This window comes from Sapajus apella, unplaced genomic scaffold (genome assembly GCF_009761245.1).
Source record: "Sapajus apella isolate SASKATOON/1434 unplaced genomic scaffold, GSC_monkey_1.0 scaffold29, whole genome shotgun sequence".
Classification (NCBI taxonomy): Eukaryota; Metazoa; Chordata; class Mammalia; order Primates; family Cebidae; genus Sapajus; species Sapajus apella.
The window spans coordinates 10122869-10141547 of record NW_022436969.1 but is presented as its reverse complement, the minus strand read 5'-3'; the positions used below and the strand labels follow the sequence as shown (position 1 = coordinate 10141547).

Below are 18679 nucleotides of genomic sequence, written 5' to 3'. Positions count from 1 at the left end.
GCCTGTAATCCCAGCACTTTGGGAGGCTGAGGTGGGTGGATCACGAGGTCAAGAGATCGAGACCATCCTGGTCAACATGGTGAAACCCCGTCTCTACTAAAAATACAAAAAATCAGCTGGGCATGGTGGTGCATGCCTGTAATCCCAGCTACTCAGGAGGCTGAGGCAGGAGAATTGCCTGAACCCAGGAGGCAGAGGTTGCGGTGAGCCAAGATTGCGCCATTGCACTCCAGCCTGGGCAACAAGAGTGAAACTCCGTCTCAAAAAAAAAAAAAAAGAAAAAAAAAAGAAAAGAAAAGAAAAAGAAAACAAAACTTATGCACTCATACAGAAAAGAATAAAATATGTCATTAATAATTGTCAAAACTGATTGCATGTTGATAGTATTTTTACGATAGGTTAAAAGATATTAAAATTAATTTTACCTATTTCTCTTTACTCCATTAATGTGGCTACATTAATTTTAAATCATGTATGTGGCTCACTTGTATTCCTACTGGATAGTGCTGATCCAGAACACCTTTCCTCTGTATAAATTCAAGTCATTGCTCCTCTTCCATAAAGCCTTTCTCAATCTTCCCTAGCTGTTCTTCATCTACTTTGTCTAAATCTTTCATGTGCTTGTCACTTTTTATTTTCAATTAGTTGTGTCTGACTTACCTATAACTCTTAAAAGCAAGAATCATATTATATTTACCTTTTTATTCCCAATAACCTCTAATTCACAACCTTGCCAAAGCAGACACTGAATTAGTAAATAACAAAAGAAAATACTCCAAACTCCATCAATAGCGGCCATCTCAGGGAAATAGAAATGAAAATTCCTTAAGGGCAGGAAACCAACACATCTTCTTAAAGCCCTAGCACAGCACCTTGAAACAGCAGGCACTCAAATATGTCCTGAACTGATATGGTTACCACATTTCCTGATCACTCTACAACAGGGATCAAACTGTTGAGATTGGTGAAAAATAATTGGAAACAATCTGAAAGGTGAAAGTCTTTTTTTTTCTTTTGAGATAGAGTCTCACTCTGTTACCCAGGCTGGAATGCAGTAGCATGATCACAGCTCACTGCAGCCTCGACCTCCTGGACTCGAGATCTTCCTGCCTCGGCCTTCCAAGTAGCTAGGACCACAGGCACACATTACCACTTCCAGCTAATTTTTAAATTATTTTGTAGAGATGGAGTCTCACTACGTTGCTCAAACTGACCTAAAACTCCTGGGCTCAAGAGATCCTCCCACCTCAACATCCCAAAGAGCTGGGCTTACAGGCAGGAACCACCGTGCCTGGCTCAAGCTGAAAGTCTTTTGATAGAGGAAAAGATAAACTTGTGGTATATTCCTTTACAGTTTTTAAAATACCCACATATCAGTAAGTATCAAATATGATGTTGATTACACTAAGCCAAGTTACAAAAATATACATACATGTATTTTTTGTAAAAAAATTAAAACACAAAGCTAAGTATTCTTTATGAATTTATATATACATAAAATCACAAAAATTAAAACAAAAGATCTACACCCACTTCAGGAGCACATTTAACTGTGGGGAGAAGGGTAAATGGAATAAAGAGTTGCAGTCTTCAACTATACCTATAATGTACCTTTTCTAACTTTAAAGGATCTTCGGTAATTTTTTTTTTTTTGAGACAGAGTCTCACTCCGTCACCAGGCGCCAGGCTGGAGTGCAGTGGCATGACCTTGGCTCACTGCAACCTCTGCCTCCCGGGTTCAAGCAATTCTCCTGCATCAGCCTCCCCAGTAGCTGGGACTATAGGCGTGCGCCACCACGCCAATTTTTTTGTATTTTTCGTAAAGGCGGGGTTTCACTGTGTTGGCCAGGATGGTCTCAATCTCTTGACCTCGTGATCCGCCCGCCTCAGCCTCCCAAAGTGCTGGGATTACAGGCGTGAGCCACTGTGCCCGGCCTCAGTAATTCTGTTAATGTTAACTTTTGTCAAATCTGGGTGGCGGACATGAGAGTAATGTTAATCTCTGCCATATTCTAAACGTTTGAAATATTCCAGAATTTCAAACCGTAAATATCTTTTTTTTTTTTTTTTTTTTTTTTTTTTGAGACAACCTCTTGTTCTGTCCCCCAGGTTAGAATGCCATGGTGTGATCTCAGCTGACTGCAACCTCCACCTCCTGGGTTCAAGCAATTCTCCTGCATCAGCTTCCTGAGTAGTTGGGATTATAGGCGCGTGCCACCCGGCTAATTTTGGTATTTTTAGTAGAGATGGGGTTTCACCATGTTGGCCAGGTTGGTCTTAAACTCCTGACCTCAGGTGATCCGACTACCTTGGCCTCCCAAAGTGGTTGGGCACAGTAGCTCATGCCTGTAATCCCAGCACTTTGAGAGGCCCAGGCAGGCAGATGAGGTCAGGAGATTAGGACCATCCTGGCTAACATGGTGAAACCCTATTTCTACTAAAATACAAAAACTTAGCCAGGCGTGGTGGTGCATGCCTGTAGTCCCAGTTATTCAGGAGGCCGTGGAAGGAAAATCCTTTTAACCTGGGAGGCAGAGATTGCAGTGAGCCGAGATCGCACCCCTGCACCCCAGCCTAGGGACAGTGAGACTCCATCTAAAAAATTTTTTTAAAAAGGGCTCAGCTGCTTTCATAAAGTTTAAAACGACTTTCTTAGATAATCAAAGTTTCTTCTAGATACAAGATTCTGGTTTTCAATTTACTTTTCCATTTCAGAGTCCTGGCCACTATAATTTTATTCTTTTTTCTTTTTTTTAACTTGAAAGCTGAAGATTTATTGCCAAATGATAGAATTTTATTCTTAAGTTAAAAACTAAATTATTTATACCTCTCAACATTCTATTTGCCAACTATTCAAAACGGCCACACAAGTCATCTCCTTAAATATGTTTAACTTTTAAGTTATATCCAGTAGGAAAAAAGACCAATTAGTCCCAGTTGAAATTAATTTTAATATTTAGGCCAAAAGTAGTCCCTAAAGGCCGGGCACAGGGGCTCACACCTGTAATCCCAGCACTTTGGGAAGCCGAGGCAGGCAAATCACCTGAGGTCGAGAGTTAAGAGACCAGCCTGACCAACATGGAGAAACCCCATCTCTACCAAAAATACAAAATCAGCCAGGCATGGTGGCACATGCCTGTAATTCCAGCTACTCAGGAGGCTGAGACAGAAGAATCACTTAAGCCTGGGAGGCAGAGGGTTGCAGTGAGCTGAGATCACCACTGCACTCCAGTCTAGGCAGCAAAAGCAAAACTCCATCTCAAAAAAAAAGTAGCCCCTAAGAAACATACTTTTTATGGTTATAATTAATAGGAAAATCAGTGTGCTAAGCTTAAAAGAAAAGCTGGAATTCAACAGACTTATGCTTACATAAAATACAAAGAATAAAAATGAGGAAACAATGAGATGCACACAAAGTAAATGTAAGACCTCTAAAGTTATATGACAAGACTGAGTTAATAAAACTCTAAAGTTATATGACAAGACTGAGTTAATAAAACTCTCGCTAACAACAGGAAACCTTAGCAAATGACTCTTCAGTCTTTTATGATTTGATTCTTATGCTAAAATATTATAAACACATTTCTTACAGAAAACACTTAGGCAACTCTATTGTGCATAATAAAAAGATTACCTTATTTGATGCTGAATCAAAAGAATGTTTCATCTGATTATCCAATGGTGGGTCAGGAGAAGGTTTTATCTCATTAGCCAAATGACAATTTTCAGGAGCCCTTTCCTTGGTTTTATTAATTTCTACTGTAATATCATTAGTTTTCACTTCTTCAAAATTAATTTCTTTCATTTTTTCCTGCTGACAAATTCTATTTCTATCATGTGGTTTTGTCCCTAAAAGTGTACTTTGAGTCACTGGATGATGCATTTCTAAAGCTGGTGATGAAAAACTGGTTCGTAATAAACCTAATTTAGGGGATACTTGAGAGTCCAACTTATTGTGCTGCACAGAGTTAAATTTTGAGAGTTTAATTTTAGTCCAGTTGGAGTTCTTCTTGGTTGAGCTGTTTATTCCATTCAGCATACATTTCACAGGCTTTGTTTTTCTACTTGGGAAAAAACGATTACATTGCACATCCTGATTTGTTTCCTTCTGATGAAGTACTTGTCTTTCACCATTGGTCTCTTCCAATTTTATTTCTGTGGGTTTTTCTTCCTTTACACTTTCCATTTGTGAAGATTCCTTTTTTACCTCTACATTATCTGACTCAATTTCACCAGCAATTTCTTCACAGAGCTGCAGAATACTACCTCGTTTGCTCTTTCCTGCTTGCTCCACCTCATTATCACTTTGTTCAGGCACTGATGGCTGTGGACTTTTTGGGAGTGTTGTGTTAGTATTCACTTGTGTATGAACCGACTTCTTCGTCTCATTTCTTTTCGAGACAACTGAAGCAGCCATTTTTGATCTTTTTACCTCAGAAGTTACAGGCGCAGGTTTCATTTCCTCTCTTCTAGAAGTCTTCTGAGGACACTTTTCAGATCCTTGTATGCATCGAGAACTACAAGCACAAGCTGTCTGAAGTTCTATCTTGCGTTTTTTCCCTTTGGGGGAATTTACTTCATTAATTACTAAATTTTCATCTTCTTTAGAGTCAGACTTTACTTCCGGTAGTTTTCTCTTCACATGTTTCTGACTTGTTTTATTAGATTTACTCTGAGTACTGCTACATTGCTCTTTTTTCGTTGGTGGCAAACTCTGCTTAACTGCTGGAACTTGACCCTGAATTTCTCTGCTGCGTAAAGACCTTTTGGAAACCTCTGTTAATTGTTGTAGCCTTTGTGATCGCCGGTTAAGCTGCTCACTTGCTTTAGAGTTTTCATGTACTAATTTTTTCTGAGATAATTTCTTTTTTGTAGATTCTTGTTGTGAATCTCCCCTCACGGTCACCGTATTTTTATTAATGGATTTAGTGGCTTTATCAGTAGATGCTGCCTTTAATGACCTTGTACTCATGCGTGTTTCCAATTCTGGCTGATTTATTTTACTTTCACTGGAAGATTTAGCCTGTGATTTTATAGCTTCCTTTGGACCTGATTTTTTTGCTAGATTCTTTTGAGAAATCTGAATTTCTGTTTCTGAATTCTTATCTTCACTTTTTTTAGTAACTTTGGAGGAATTTTCTTTTGATTTCTCCTGAATGGGCATCATTCCTGAGTAACAACTTTCTTTTCTGAATAGTTTTGAAGAGGATTTTTGTGTCCTAGTTGGTGCGAATGCTGATTAGCTACTATTACTACTGAGGAGCAGGTCTGAAAAATCAACTTTAACTGCTGCTGATACACATTTTCAACAAAAATACTAGTTTGCTTCAAGTAAGGTTTCTGTCATTCCTAGAACATGAGAAAAGCTGGCATGAATGCTAAAAGATACTTGCTTTATTTTGGACAAGGTAATAAAATTTTGAGAAAAATTTGATTTGATTATTTTTAACAAGTTTTTTTATGAAAAGAAATTTAATTCAGGTTCAATCTGTTTCGCTAATTTTTTAATTAATTTTGGTTTCAGGCCTAGCCCTATTACTGGAGGAGTTATTTATCAGTGACCTGTTTTGATAAAATTTTTGAAAACTTTTTTCTTCTGAAGTCTACAGTTATTGGACTTCGATTCACTTGAAACATGTCTTATGGCTAACACGTTTCTTTCCTTGTTTGCTGCGTCTGTTGGTTTGCAGTTCTTATTTAACCTCTTTTGTTCAATAAAATATTCTATTAATATAGATTTCCTTTTGTGCTGCCATTTCTGAAAAATTAAAAACAAAAAATTAAGTTTTGTACAATCCATGAAATATGGCAATGCTAACACTACACAGAAATAACCTTGATTTAAATAAAATCTAACTCCTCCTTTTGAAATATCTAGTCTGTACACATAAGGCTAACAGAACGAAGTATCCCAAGTATATTCCTATGAAAAATCAATAATTGTCTTATATAAGCACAGAAAAATTGAAACTCACTATATTCCTCAAGGTTTACTTACAGTTTTTGCCCCACAAGATAGACTTGATGTTTCAGCCACCATAACTCATGAAAATTAGACAAAACCATTCCTTATAATATGCTCTTAACACATTACACAGCACCTGAAAGAATAAGGTTTTTGTCAATGTTTAAAAGGACAAAGGAAAGATGTAATCATCTTATCAAATGTAACACTCCATAATTTTATCCTGTCCTACCATTAGTCATCATTCCTTCAGAACTCACATTACACACAGCACTTAATTTTAGTATTTCCAATTTGTAGTAAACTATAATATATGCAGCCAATGGACTAGTATGCATTCATTTATTTTGTGAAAAAAAGTGTTTTTGTTTTGTTTTGTTTTTGTTTTTTTGCGACGGAGTCTCACTCTGTCGCCCGGGCTGGAGAGCAGTGGCACAATCTCAGCTCACTGCAACCTCTGCTTCCCAGGTTCAAGCGATTCTCCTGCCTCCGCCTCCTGAGTAGCTGGGATTACAGGCGCTTGCTACTATACCGGCTAATTTTTGTATTTTTAGTAGAAATGAGGTTTCACCATGTTGGCCAGGCTGCTCTGGAACTCCTGACCTCCGAACTCCCGCCCGCCTTGGATTCTCAAAGTGCTGGGATTACAAGCGTGAACCACCATGTCTGCCCATTTAAAATACAAAAAACAATTCATAAAATACACATTAAATGCTTTAAACCAGTAAAGTAAAATCCTATTTAGGGGAAAAAACAATGCACATAGATAACTATAAACATAGAAAAACACTGAAATACAGTTAAAGAAGGCAGACTTAAGCACACACATATATGTGTATTCCCATTCAAACCCTACTGGAAAAAAAAGCAACACAGAGACTAAAACAAAACAAGACCCGGTTTGATGATTCACACCTATACTCCTAGCATCTCCAGAGGCTGAGGCAGGAGGATCACTTAAGGACCAGCCTGGAAAACATAGCAAGACTCTGTCTCTACAAAAATTAAAAATTAGCCAGGCATTGTGGCATGCACCCACAGTCCAGGTTACTTGGGGGATTGAGTAAGGATTGTTTGAGCCCAGTTGAAGGTTGCAGAGAGCTCGTGCCAGTGTACTCCAACCTGGTTAAAAGGGTGAGACCCCATTTCTAAAATAAGTAAATAGCCAAGACAAAACCATAAACCCAAAGAATAAAAAACAGGAGAGTAGATGACAAAAATTTAGAAGTACCGATGCTACCAAAAAGAACAAATAACTAACTTAGTAGACTCAAGAAAATCTGAATCTTCAGGTGGAAATGTGGAAAGCTGAGAAGATCTATTTATATCTGAGACTCAGGAATTAGCAGTATCAAACTCCACAGGAGATGGGGATAAAAATGGGACTTAAAAAAGTAGACAGGGCCAGGAGCAGTGGCTCATGCCTGTAATCCCAGCACTTTGGAAGGCCAAGGCAGGCGGATCACTTGAGGCCAGAACCTCAAAACTAGCCTGGCCAACATGGTAGAACCCCATCTCTACTAAAAACACAAAAGTATTAGCCAGGCACGGTGGTGGGTGCCTGTAATCCCAGCTACTCAGGAGTCTGAGGCAGGAGAATCATTTGAACCCCGGTGGTGGAGGTTGCAATGAACAGAGATCATGTCATTGCACTCCAGCGTGGGCAACAAGAGTGAGACTCCAACTAAAACGGAAAAAAAAACAAAAAGGTAGATAGACTCCCAGATTGCCATTCCCATTACTAGCACCCAGAAGAGTAGAGGTATAAATCTCCAGAAGGCGTGAAACAAAAGGTCAGCAGGCACAGTTGAGGATGGAAGTATCATATTGACAACAGAAGGAATAAACAGGAATATACACACTGATTGCTGAAACCCACTCTGTCCATCCAAAACCTTCTACCTACTCAAAGGCTCCTGGAGGACAGCAGCCAAGCCTATACCTTCAAAGAAGGAAATGGAAAGATCATGTTCTACTGATCTTTCTGAAATGAGTACTAGTGAATTTGGCAAGCCCAAGAGAAAATACTTAAAAATATTGGTAAGGTCTACCTATAGTCACCAAGACACAAACACACCCCCTATAGTTAGGAGTCTACCAGCCACTCCACACATTTTCCAATCACTTTTAGCCATAAGCAGTTAAACAACAATCACCACAAACAGAAGAAAAACTTTAATATGAAGAAAAAACACAGAAAAAAAAGTAGCTTTGAAGAAAAAATTAGAGAAAAATCTAAATAAGCTAATTTGTCTTGAAACAGATAAGATCATCATAAAAAAAGAACTCTTGAAAATTAAAAACACTATAGAAAAAAATGAAAAAGCAGCATTAGAATGTAAAGGTAAGGAGATCTCCTATAAAGTAGATCAAAAAGACTAAGATGGCACATGGGAGAAAAAAATAAGAAAATTAGAGGACCATCCATGAGGTCCAACAGACCTTTCAAAGAATAGAGGAAAGGCATTAGGGAAAAAAAAAAAAAAAATCAAGAACTCAAGAAATTTTCCTAGGCCTGAATGACATGAGTTTCCAGACTAAAACAGCCAGGACTACTAGGTGCAGAGGCACATCTATAATCCCAGCTACTCTGGGAAGCTAAGGCAGGAGGATCATTTGAGACCAACCTGAGTAACAGAGCAGGACATACTTCTAGAAGATATTTTTCTTTTTTTTTTTTTTAGAGACAGAGTGTCACTCTGTTGTCCAGGCTAGAATGCAGTGGCACGATTTCAGCTCACTGCAACCTCCACCTTCCGGATTCAAGCAATTCTCATGCCTTAGCTTCCTAAGTAGCTGGAACTACAGGCATGTACCACCACGCCTGGCTAATTTTTGTGTTTGTTTTTTGTTTTTTTTCCAAGACAGAGTCTCACTCTGTTGCCCAGGCTGGAGTGTAGTGGCCCAATCTCGGCCCACTGCAACCTCTACCTCCTGGGTTCAAGCAATTCTCCTGCCTCAGCCTCCCGAGGAGCTGGGATTACAGGCAAGAGCCACCATGCCCAGCAAATGTTTCCGTGTTTTTACAAAAAATTTAAAATGGGGTTTCACCATGGGGTTTCACCAAGTTGGCCAGGTTGGTCTCAAACTCCTGACCTCATGATCTGCCCACCTCGGCCTCCCAAAATGCTGGGATTACAGGTGTGAGCCACTGCACTTGGCCTTTTCTGTATTTTTAGTAGAGTCAGGGTTTGATGACCAACCCAAACCCCATCAGTGATAGACTGGATAAAGAAAATGTGGCACATAGGCCAGACACAGCATCTCATACCTGTAATCCCAGCACTTTAGGAGGCTGAGACGGGCAGATCACGAGGTCAAGAGATCAAGATCATCCTGGCCAACATGGTGAAACTCCATCTCTACTAAAAAATACAAAAATTAGCTGGATGTGGTGGCACGTGCCTGTAGTCCCAGCTACTCAGGAGGCTGAGGCAGGAGAATTGCCTGGTCAGCCTGGCCTCCGGGAGGTGGAGGTTGCAGTGAGCCGAGATCGTGCCACTGCACTCCAGCCTGGCACCTGGCAAGAGTGAGACTCTGTCTCAAAACAAAAAAAAAAAAAAAAGAAAAAAAGAAAATGTGGCACATACACACCATGGAATACTCTGCAGCCAGAAAAAAAGGATGAGTTCATGTCCTTTGCAGGAACATGGATGAAGCTGGAAACCATCATTCTCAGCAAACTAACACAAGAACAGAAAATCAAACATTGCATATTCTCACTCATAAATGGGAGCTGAACAATGGGAACATATATGGACACAAAAAGGGGACCATGACACAATGGGGCCTGTTGGGGAATTGGGAGCTAGGGGAGGGACAGCATTAGGAGAAATACCTAATGTAGATGAAAGGTTCATGGGTGCAGCAAACCACCATGGCACATGTATACCTATGTAACAAACCTTCTGCACATGCACAGGTACCGTAGAACTTAAAGGATACCAATAACTTTAAAAAAAAAAAAAGAGAGAAAGATAGGGTTTCACCATGTTGGCCAGGCTGGTCCTAAACTCTTGGCCTCAAGTGATCCGCCCACTTCGGCCTCCCAAAGTACCAGGATTACAAGGATGAGCCACTGCACCTGGCCAAAAAAAATTTTTTTTAATAAACTGAGCATGGTGGTACATGCCTGCAGACAGTCCCAGATGCTCTGATGGCTGCGGCAAGAGGAGCACATGAGCTCAGGATTCGGAGGCTGCAGTGAGCTATAATCATGCCAGTGCACTCTAGACTGGCTGACAAAGCAAGGCCCCATCTCTTTAAAAAGACAACAAAAAAACAGAGCCAGGCATGGTGGTGCAGGCCTGTAATCCCAGCTCTTTGGGAGCCGGAGCAGGTGGATCACAAGGTAAGGAGTTCGCCAGCCTGGCCAATGTGATGAAACCCTGTCTCTACAAAAAATATAAAAATTAGCAAGGTATGGTGGCATGTGCCTATAATCCCAGCTATTCAGGAAGCTAAGGCAGGAGAATGGCTTGAACCTGGGAGGCAGAGGTTGCAGTGAGCCAAGATTACACCACTGTACTCCAGCCTGGGCAACAACAGCAAGACTCAGTCTCAAATAAATAAATAGGGGTGAGGGGTGGAGGGTGGGGGGGGGTTGGTCCACAACTGTAATCCCAGCGATTTGGGAGACCAAGACCAGTGAATCACGAGGTCAGGAGATCGAGACCAGCCTGGCCAACATAGTGAAACCCCATCTCTACTAAAAATACAAAAAATTAGCTGGGCGTGGTGGTGGGCACCTGTAATCCCAGCTACTTGGGAGGCTGAGGCAGAAGAATCGCTTGAACCCAAGAAGCCAAGGTTGCAGTGAGCCAAGATCGTGCCACTGCACTCCAGCCCAGGCTACAGTGCACTCCGTCTCAATAAAAAAACAAAGCCGGGCACAGTGGCTCACAGCTGTAATCCCAGCACTTTGGGAGGCCAAGGTGGGTGGATCACCTGAGGTTAGGAGTCTGAGACCAGTCTGGCCAACATGGCAAAACCCTGTCTCTACTAAAAATACAAAAATTAGCCAGACATGGTGGAGTGTGCCTATAATTCCAGCTGCTAGGGGCCTAAGGCAGGAGTATCACTTGAACCTGGGAGGCGGAAACTGCAGTGAGCTGAGATCGTGCCACTGCACTCTAGCATGGGCAACAGAGCGAGACGCCATCTCAAAAACAACAGCAAACAGGGAGGGGGTCCTAAGAGTATCTAGAACAACAGATGAAAAAAAAATTATTTCTTTATTTTTGAGATGGAGTCTCGCTCTGTCACCCAGACTGGAATGCAGTGGCACGATCTCAGCTCACTGCAACCTCGGTCTCCCGAGTTCAAGCAAGTCCCCTGCCTCAGCCTCCTGAGTAGCTGGGATTTCAGGCATGCCCCACCACGCCTAGCTAAGTTTTTTTGTATTTTTAGTAGAGACTGGGTTTCACTGTATTGGTCAGGCTTGGTCTCAACCGCCTGAGCTCAGGTAATCCACCCACCTCTGCCTCCCAGCGTGCTGGGATTACAGGCGTTGAGCCACAGGACCCAGCCACCCCCGCAAAAATTTAAGCCTTTCTATGTTTCTGCTGGCAATGAGGAAATAAACTTTAAATTTTTAAAAAACCTATCGCAAGGATAAAAATATGACTCTCGAACTTCTAGAAGAGAAAAATCCTGACCACATACAGATGATTAAGATCAGAATTACAACAAACCTCTCCATAGCAACACTGGAAGCAAGATAATGGGAAAATCCTTCAAAATGCTAAAAAAAAAAAAAGCTGAAGAAAAATTATGTCCCAAGTAGAATTCAATGCCCAAACAATTAAGTGTGGAGTAAATTATTCAATTTTCAGGTATGCAGGGTGTCAAAAAACTTAACTCCCAAACATCCTCCTCTAGGGTCTACAAGAGAATGTGCACCAAAAAATAAGTGTATTAAAATGAAGAAAAGAGGAGGGAGTTCAGGAGCCAAACAGAAAATGAGACCGTACATGTGTGCTTTTATTGAAGTTTACCTGAATAAATATAAGTATAAATAAGTTAGTTTAAAGGAATTTTTAAAAAAGAATTACTATTGATAATACAGATATACAGTCACTCTTGATTGTCTACTCATACCAATAAAAAGAATGAATCTGTTTGGTTCGATTCATTTACTTAAAAAAAAAAAAAAAAAAAAAAGAATGATCCGGCAGTTAATGAACTGAAGATATTTTCAAATATATTTTTATTATCATCAACTTTTGGAATGTACAAACCAAAATCAAGTATCATGCTTTATGAAATAGCACAAGAAATCTTCCATTAAATTCAGCAAGCAAAGTTCTAACTATATAAACAACAAGCTGAAATACACAATAGAAATAAACCACATGCCATTTACAGCAATACACAGACATGCACAAAGGTGCACAGGCGCACACACACAAAAATCAACTTAAAAAGCAACAGGGTAGATTTACACTGATATTGAAATACACTTAGCTGTAATATTTAACAGTTTAGTTTCAATATATCAATTTGTAGAGATTAACAGAACAAAACAGACTCTAAAAATAGACCTGAAATACAAATATTAGCTGGGCATGGAGGCGGGTGCCTGTAATCTCAACTACTCTTGAGGCTGAGGCAGGAGAATCACTTGAACCTGGAAAGCAGAGGTTGCAGTGAGCCAACTGCAGTGAGCCAAGATGGCACCACTGCACTCCAGTCTGGGTAACAGGACAATACTCCTTCTCAAAACATAAATAAAATAAAATAAAAATAAAAATATTTATTTTTTGAGGCCCTAATGCAACAGGGGATTTAGATATAAAGGTGGTATTAATTTCATTCATTTCAAATTAATGAAAAAAAAATTACTCAATGATTGCTGTTAGATAGGCACACACACCTATAATAACAGCTATTCCAGAGATGAGACAGGAGGATAACATGAGGCCAGAAGTCTGACACCAGCCTAGGCAACACAGCAAGATACCATTTCAAAGAAAAATTAATTAATCAGATTTCGACCTGGGTGATAGAGAGAGACCACATCTCCAATAAATAAATAAGTAAATAAATAAATTGGTGTTAGGAAAACTGCATAATCATCTAGGTAACCTATCCTAGTTTACGAGTAAGAAAACGTTCAAGAAAAATAGTATGGGAAATCTTTTTTTTTCTTCTTTTTTGAGACGGAGTTTTGCTCAATGCCCAAGCTGGAGTGCAATAGTGGGATCTTGGCTCACTGCAACCTCCACCTCCCAGGATCAAGAGATTCTCCTGCCTCAACTTCCCAAGTAGCTGGGATTACAGGCACATACCATCATGCCCAGCTAATTTTTTGTGTTTTTAGTAGAAATGGAGTTTCACCATGTTAGCCAGGCTAGTCTCAAACTCCTGACCTCAGGTGATCCTCCTGCCTCAACCTCCCAAAGTGCTGGGATTACAGGAGCGAGCCAACGCCTCCAGCTAGGAGGCCTTTAAATATTTGTTTTCACAGTAAAAAAGGCCTTTTAAGCCTTATCATAAAATTCAGAAGTCAAGGTTTGAAGGGCAAAACTGGGGGAAAATACTGTCAAGAAATGGCAAAAGCTGATAACCACAATATAGTTAAAGGGAAAAAACAATAAATGGCTGGTATAATAGATAACAAGATAATACAAATTAAAACCAACACCTATCAGACTGGCCAAAGATCAAGAAGTTTAACAATACAGTCTTGGTAAAGGTTTGTGTCAGGTACCTTACATTACTACGAGTGATTCAATGTCTATGCAGGACAATCCATCTATTAAAATTATAAATGCTAATTTTCAAACAGGTTCATTTCCAGGACTTTATATTACAGTTATATTGCACAAGTGCACAAAACACATGTAACTACAGAACTCACAACAACGTTTCAACAAAGACTGAATTCCCCAGAACAAACAACCATCACTCTAATACTGTTTATATAATTGACTGTACATTTGTACAACAGAATACCATGCAATCATGTCAAGGTAGAACTGAGATTCAAATCAATTCCAGGCAAAATTTCCACAGCCCGTTTTTCTTTTTAATAGATCTATAGGTCCAATATTTATATTTATTTTTGAGATGGGGTTTCTCTGTAACCCAGGCTGGGTGCAGTGGTGTAATCATAACTCACTGCAGCCTCAAACTTCTGGGCTCAAGTGATCCTTCTTGAGGCATGCACCACTACACTTGGCTCCCACAGGCTTTTTATACAGAAATTAACAGCCTGGTTTAAAAATGTATATGGAAATGCAAACTATATACCATAGCCAAAACATTTTTTAAAAAGAGCAGAACTGAAATACTAACACTATCCATTTCAGGACTTAATATACAGCTACTAAAATCAAGACAGAAGCCCAGGCGTCATGGCTCATACCTGTAATCCCAGCACTTTGGGAGGCCGAGGCAGGTGGATCACGAGGTCAGGAGTTCGAGACCAGCCTAACCAACATCGTGAAACTCCATCTCTACTAAAAATACAAAAATTAGCTGGGCGTGGTGGCATGCACCTATAATCCCAGTTACTCAGGAGGCTGAGGCAGAAGAATCGCTTGAACCCAGGAGGCAGAGGTTGTGGTGAGCCAAGATCATGCCACTGCACTCCAGCCTGGGCGACAGAGCAAGACTACATTAAAAAAAAAAAAAAAAAATCAAGACAGTATAGCAACGACAAAAGATACAGAGGACAATAAAGTAGAAAAGAGAACACAGAAACAGACCACACGTATATGGTCAACTAATTTCTTTTTTTTTTTTTTTTTTTTTTTTGAGACAGTGTTTCACTCTTCCTGCCCAGGTTGGAGTGCAATGGCGCGATCTCAGCTCATTGCAAACGCTGCCTCCTGGGTTCAATCAATTCTCCTGCCTTAGCCCCCCAAGTAGCTGGGATTACAGGCATGCACCATCACGCGTAGCTAATTTTATATTTTTAGTAGAGATGGGGTTTCTCCATGTTAGTCAGGCTGATCTCCAACTCCTGACCTCAGGTGATCTGCCCACCTCAGCCTCCCACAGTGCTGGGATTACAGGTGTGAGCCACCTCGCCTGGTCAATAGTGATGATTTCTAAACAAAAGAACTACTGGACCAAGTTCCAGGAGTATGAGAAAAGCTTACTTTTCACTATATACCCACTGAAATGGTTTATTATGTAGACATATAACCGGCTACTAAGTTAAAATTCCATGAAAATATAAAGTATATTTGGCACACAGATTAATCATCTTGGAAGATACTAAATTATAAAAGTATAAGTCACTTACCTTAAAGAAAAAATGTATCACCTTTTTCTTCAAGACGATTGATGATGCTTCTAATGAATGATACTCCTTATCACTTCATGTATGTTTAGTAATTAATCTTAAAAAAAAAAAACAACTCTATAGCCAAAGTAGGATAATCTGTTGAAAAAAAAAAAAAGAATACAAAAATATCACTATTAACTGATACATTAAAACAACTCAGACAAAGCTAGACTAAAAAATGACCCAGTCATGTGCATTGGCTCACACCTGTAACTGTAGCACTTTGGGAGGTAGAGGTGGAATGATCGCTTGAGCCCAGGAGTTTGAGACAAGCTTGGGCAACATGATGAAACCCTGTCTCTTCAAAAACTACAAAAATTAGCTAGGTGTGATGGCACATGTCTGTAGTCCCAGCTACTTCGGAGGCTGAGGTTGGAATATCACCTGAGCCCAAGGAGGTAGAGGCTGGCAGTGAGTTGTGATCATACCACTGCACTCCAGCCTGGGTGACGCAGTGAGACCTCCCCCCATCTCAAAAAAAAAAAAAAAAAAAGTATGTGATTTTTCACTATTATATGCAAAAACACTACATAACTGCATGGTCACCATCTCAATCTTACGCCATATGATAGACTCGGTTTTTCTTCAAAAATAATCACTACTTATCCCAAACCCCACCTCCATGGAAGAATTATACTTTCCTTCTGAAAAGATGCCAGGCTTGGCCACATGCCATACTTTGGCCTCAGTGGGGACACAGTACCTATACTTCCCTGGCCTGATTGTCTTGGCCACCTGACTTACTTTGGGCCAGCCTGTAGTTATCAAGTTGTACCAGTATCCTTTGTAAAAAAAAAAAAAAAAAAAAAAAAAAAACAGTATTCTTTACTCATTGAATACTTTGTTAAAGATCAACTGCCCATAAATGTATGGGTTTGTTTCTATACTTTCAATTCTATCCCATTGGTATGCCAGGACCACACAATCTTGATTACTGCGGCTTTCTTGTAAATTTTTAAAAGATGAAGTGTGAGCCCCAAACTTTGCTATTCTTTTTCTTTTTTTAAAGACTATGTCTCACTATGTTGCCTAAGCAAGTCTCAAACTCCTGGCCTCAAGTGATCATCCCATCTCAGGCCCCTGAGTAGCTGGGAACATAGGCACATCCCACCTTACCTGGCTAATTTTTTAGTTTTTGGAGAGATGCAGTCTCCCTATGTTGCCATGCTGGTCTCAAACACCTGGCCTCAAACCATTCTCCCACCTCAGCCTCCCAAAGTCCTAGATTACAGGTGTATGAGACCAGCCTAAAAGAAATTTTTTATTGGTACATAATGATTGCACATATTTCTGGGGTATTATGTGACATTTTTATACAGACATACAACCATGTAATAATCAAGTAACAGTAAGTGGAATATTCATCACCTCAAACATTTATTATTTATTTGTATTAGGAACATTCCAAATCTTCTCCTCTAGTTATTTTGAAATATGCAATAAATAATTAACTACAGTCACCCTACTGAGCTACCAAACACTCGAACTTATTCCTTTGAACTGTATTTTTATAACCATTAACCAACTTCTCTCCATCCTCTCCTCTCTCCACCGTTCTTAGCCTCTGGTAACCACTATGCTACTCTCTACCTCCATGGGCTCAACTTTTTCTGTGGCTCCCACATATGAACAAGAATATGCATTATGTCTTTCCATGCCTGGTTATTTCACTTAACATACTGTCTTCCGTTTTATCCATGTTGCCGCAGATAAACAAGATTTCATATTTTTATGGCTGAATAATATTTCATTCCATACCACATTTTCTTTATCCATTCATCTGCTGATGGACACTTACTTAGGCTGATTCCACATCCTGCCTACTGTGATTAGTGCCACAATAAACATGGAAATGCAGGTATCTCTTTCATATGCTGATTTATTAAAGTGATTATTTTAAGGCTGGGCATGGTGGCTCAAACCTGTAATCCCAGTACTTTGGGAGGCCAAGGTGGGCGAATCACAGGGTCAGGAGTTCAAGACCAGCCAGACCAACATGGAGAAACCCTGTCTCTAAAAAATATAATAATAATTATTATTATTATTATATTTTTTTGAGACAGAGTCTCGCTGTGTCACCCAAGTTGGAGTGCAATGGCGTGGTTTCGGCTCACTGCAACCTCCACCTCCCAGGTTCATGTGATTCTCCTGCCTCAGCCTCCTGAGTAGCTGGGATTAAAGGCATCTGCCACCACAATTGGCTAATTTTTCTATTTTTAGTAGAGATGGGGTTTTACCATGTTGGTCATGCTGGTCTCAAACTCATGACCCTGTGATCCGTCCACCTCGGCCTCCTAAGGGCTGGGATTACAGGTATGAGCCACCGTACCTGGCAACAATTATTTTTTTAATTATCTTTTTGGATGGTTCATCACAGTATACACAAAACTAATTTTTGTACACTAACCTTGTGTCCTATAATGTTGTTAAATTTAATTACATCTAATAGGTTTTTTGTGTGAATTTCTTAGGATTTTGTACATGTAAGATCATGTCATCTGCAAAGAAAGAGAATTTTACTTCTTCCTTTCCAACCTGGATGCCTTTTCTTTTCCTTTTGCCGAACTACCTTGGCTAGAACCTCCACTGGAAACCTGCTTTTCACTGTTGAAAGAAGTGGCAAGGGCAAGATATCTTCATCTTATTCCTAACATTAGGGATAAAGCTTTCAGTCTTTCACCATTAAGTACGATGCTAGATATTGGATTTTGTCAAATTTTTTCTGCATTTATTGAGGTAATCATGTCCGTTTCTTTCCTTTACTATACCAACATGGTGTGTCACACTGATTGATTTTCATATGCTAAGCCAGCTGTACACTGCAGGGATAAATGTAACTTGATCAATGTGTATTATTATTTTTACAGGTTGCTGGATTCAGTCTGCAAATATTTAGTTGAGGATTTGTGTGGGTATATTCACAAAAATAATTAATCTGCAGTTTTCTTTTTTTTTATTTAAAAAAGTATGGAATGCTTCACAAATTTGTGTGTCATCCTTGCGCAGGGGGCATGCTAATCTTCTCTGTATCATTCCAATTTTAGTATATGTGCTACTGAAGCAAGCACTAATCTGTAGTTTTCTTGTGATGTCTTTGCCTAGTTTTAGTACTAAGATAATACCGCCCTCATAAAACGAGCTAAGAGAGATTCCCTCCTATTCTGTTTTTTTTGAAAAGTGATGGCATTTTTTTTGAATGATTGGCATTAATTCTCCTTTAAACGTTTGGTAGACTGCATCAGTGAAGCCTCTGAGCCTGTGCTTTTCATTTTTGGAGGTACTTTTATTCAATCTCTTTGTTACAGATCTATTCAGATTTTCCATTTCTTCTCCAGTCAGTTTCTAGAAACTTGCCTATTTTACCTAGGTTATTGAAATTGTTAGGATACCACTGTTCATATTCCCCTATAATCGTTTTT

At 39.7% G+C, this 18679-nt stretch overlaps 1 protein-coding gene and 1 non-coding gene across 9 annotated transcripts in view; both read right to left on the bottom strand.

Annotated features, from left to right (window-relative positions):
- The window catches only part of ESCO1 (establishment of sister chromatid cohesion N-acetyltransferase 1), a 75477-nt gene that overhangs the window by 46732 nt on the left and 10066 nt on the right, over positions 1-18679 (bottom strand). For 6 of the 8 annotated variants that reach the window (XR_004273437.1, XM_032293231.1, XM_032293232.1 and 3 more), the window contains 3 exons: positions 15219-15356; positions 5999-6101; positions 3635-5758 (listed from right to left, as the gene is read on the bottom strand). Coding sequence is in view for 7 of the 8 variants with exons in the window: in XM_032293231.1 (XP_032149122.1) it covers positions 3635-5167 (1533 nt within the window). In the remaining variant the exon portion in view is untranslated. Of the gene's footprint in view, positions 1-3634; positions 5759-5998; positions 6102-15218; positions 15357-16376; positions 16394-18679 lie in introns of those variants that run through there. The other 2 variants (XM_032293233.1, XM_032293234.1) reach the window with 2 other exon arrangements.
- LOC116561626 lies at positions 18222-18328 on the bottom strand. The gene has a single exon (XR_004273524.1). It is a non-coding gene; the product is annotated as a U6 spliceosomal RNA (small nuclear RNA).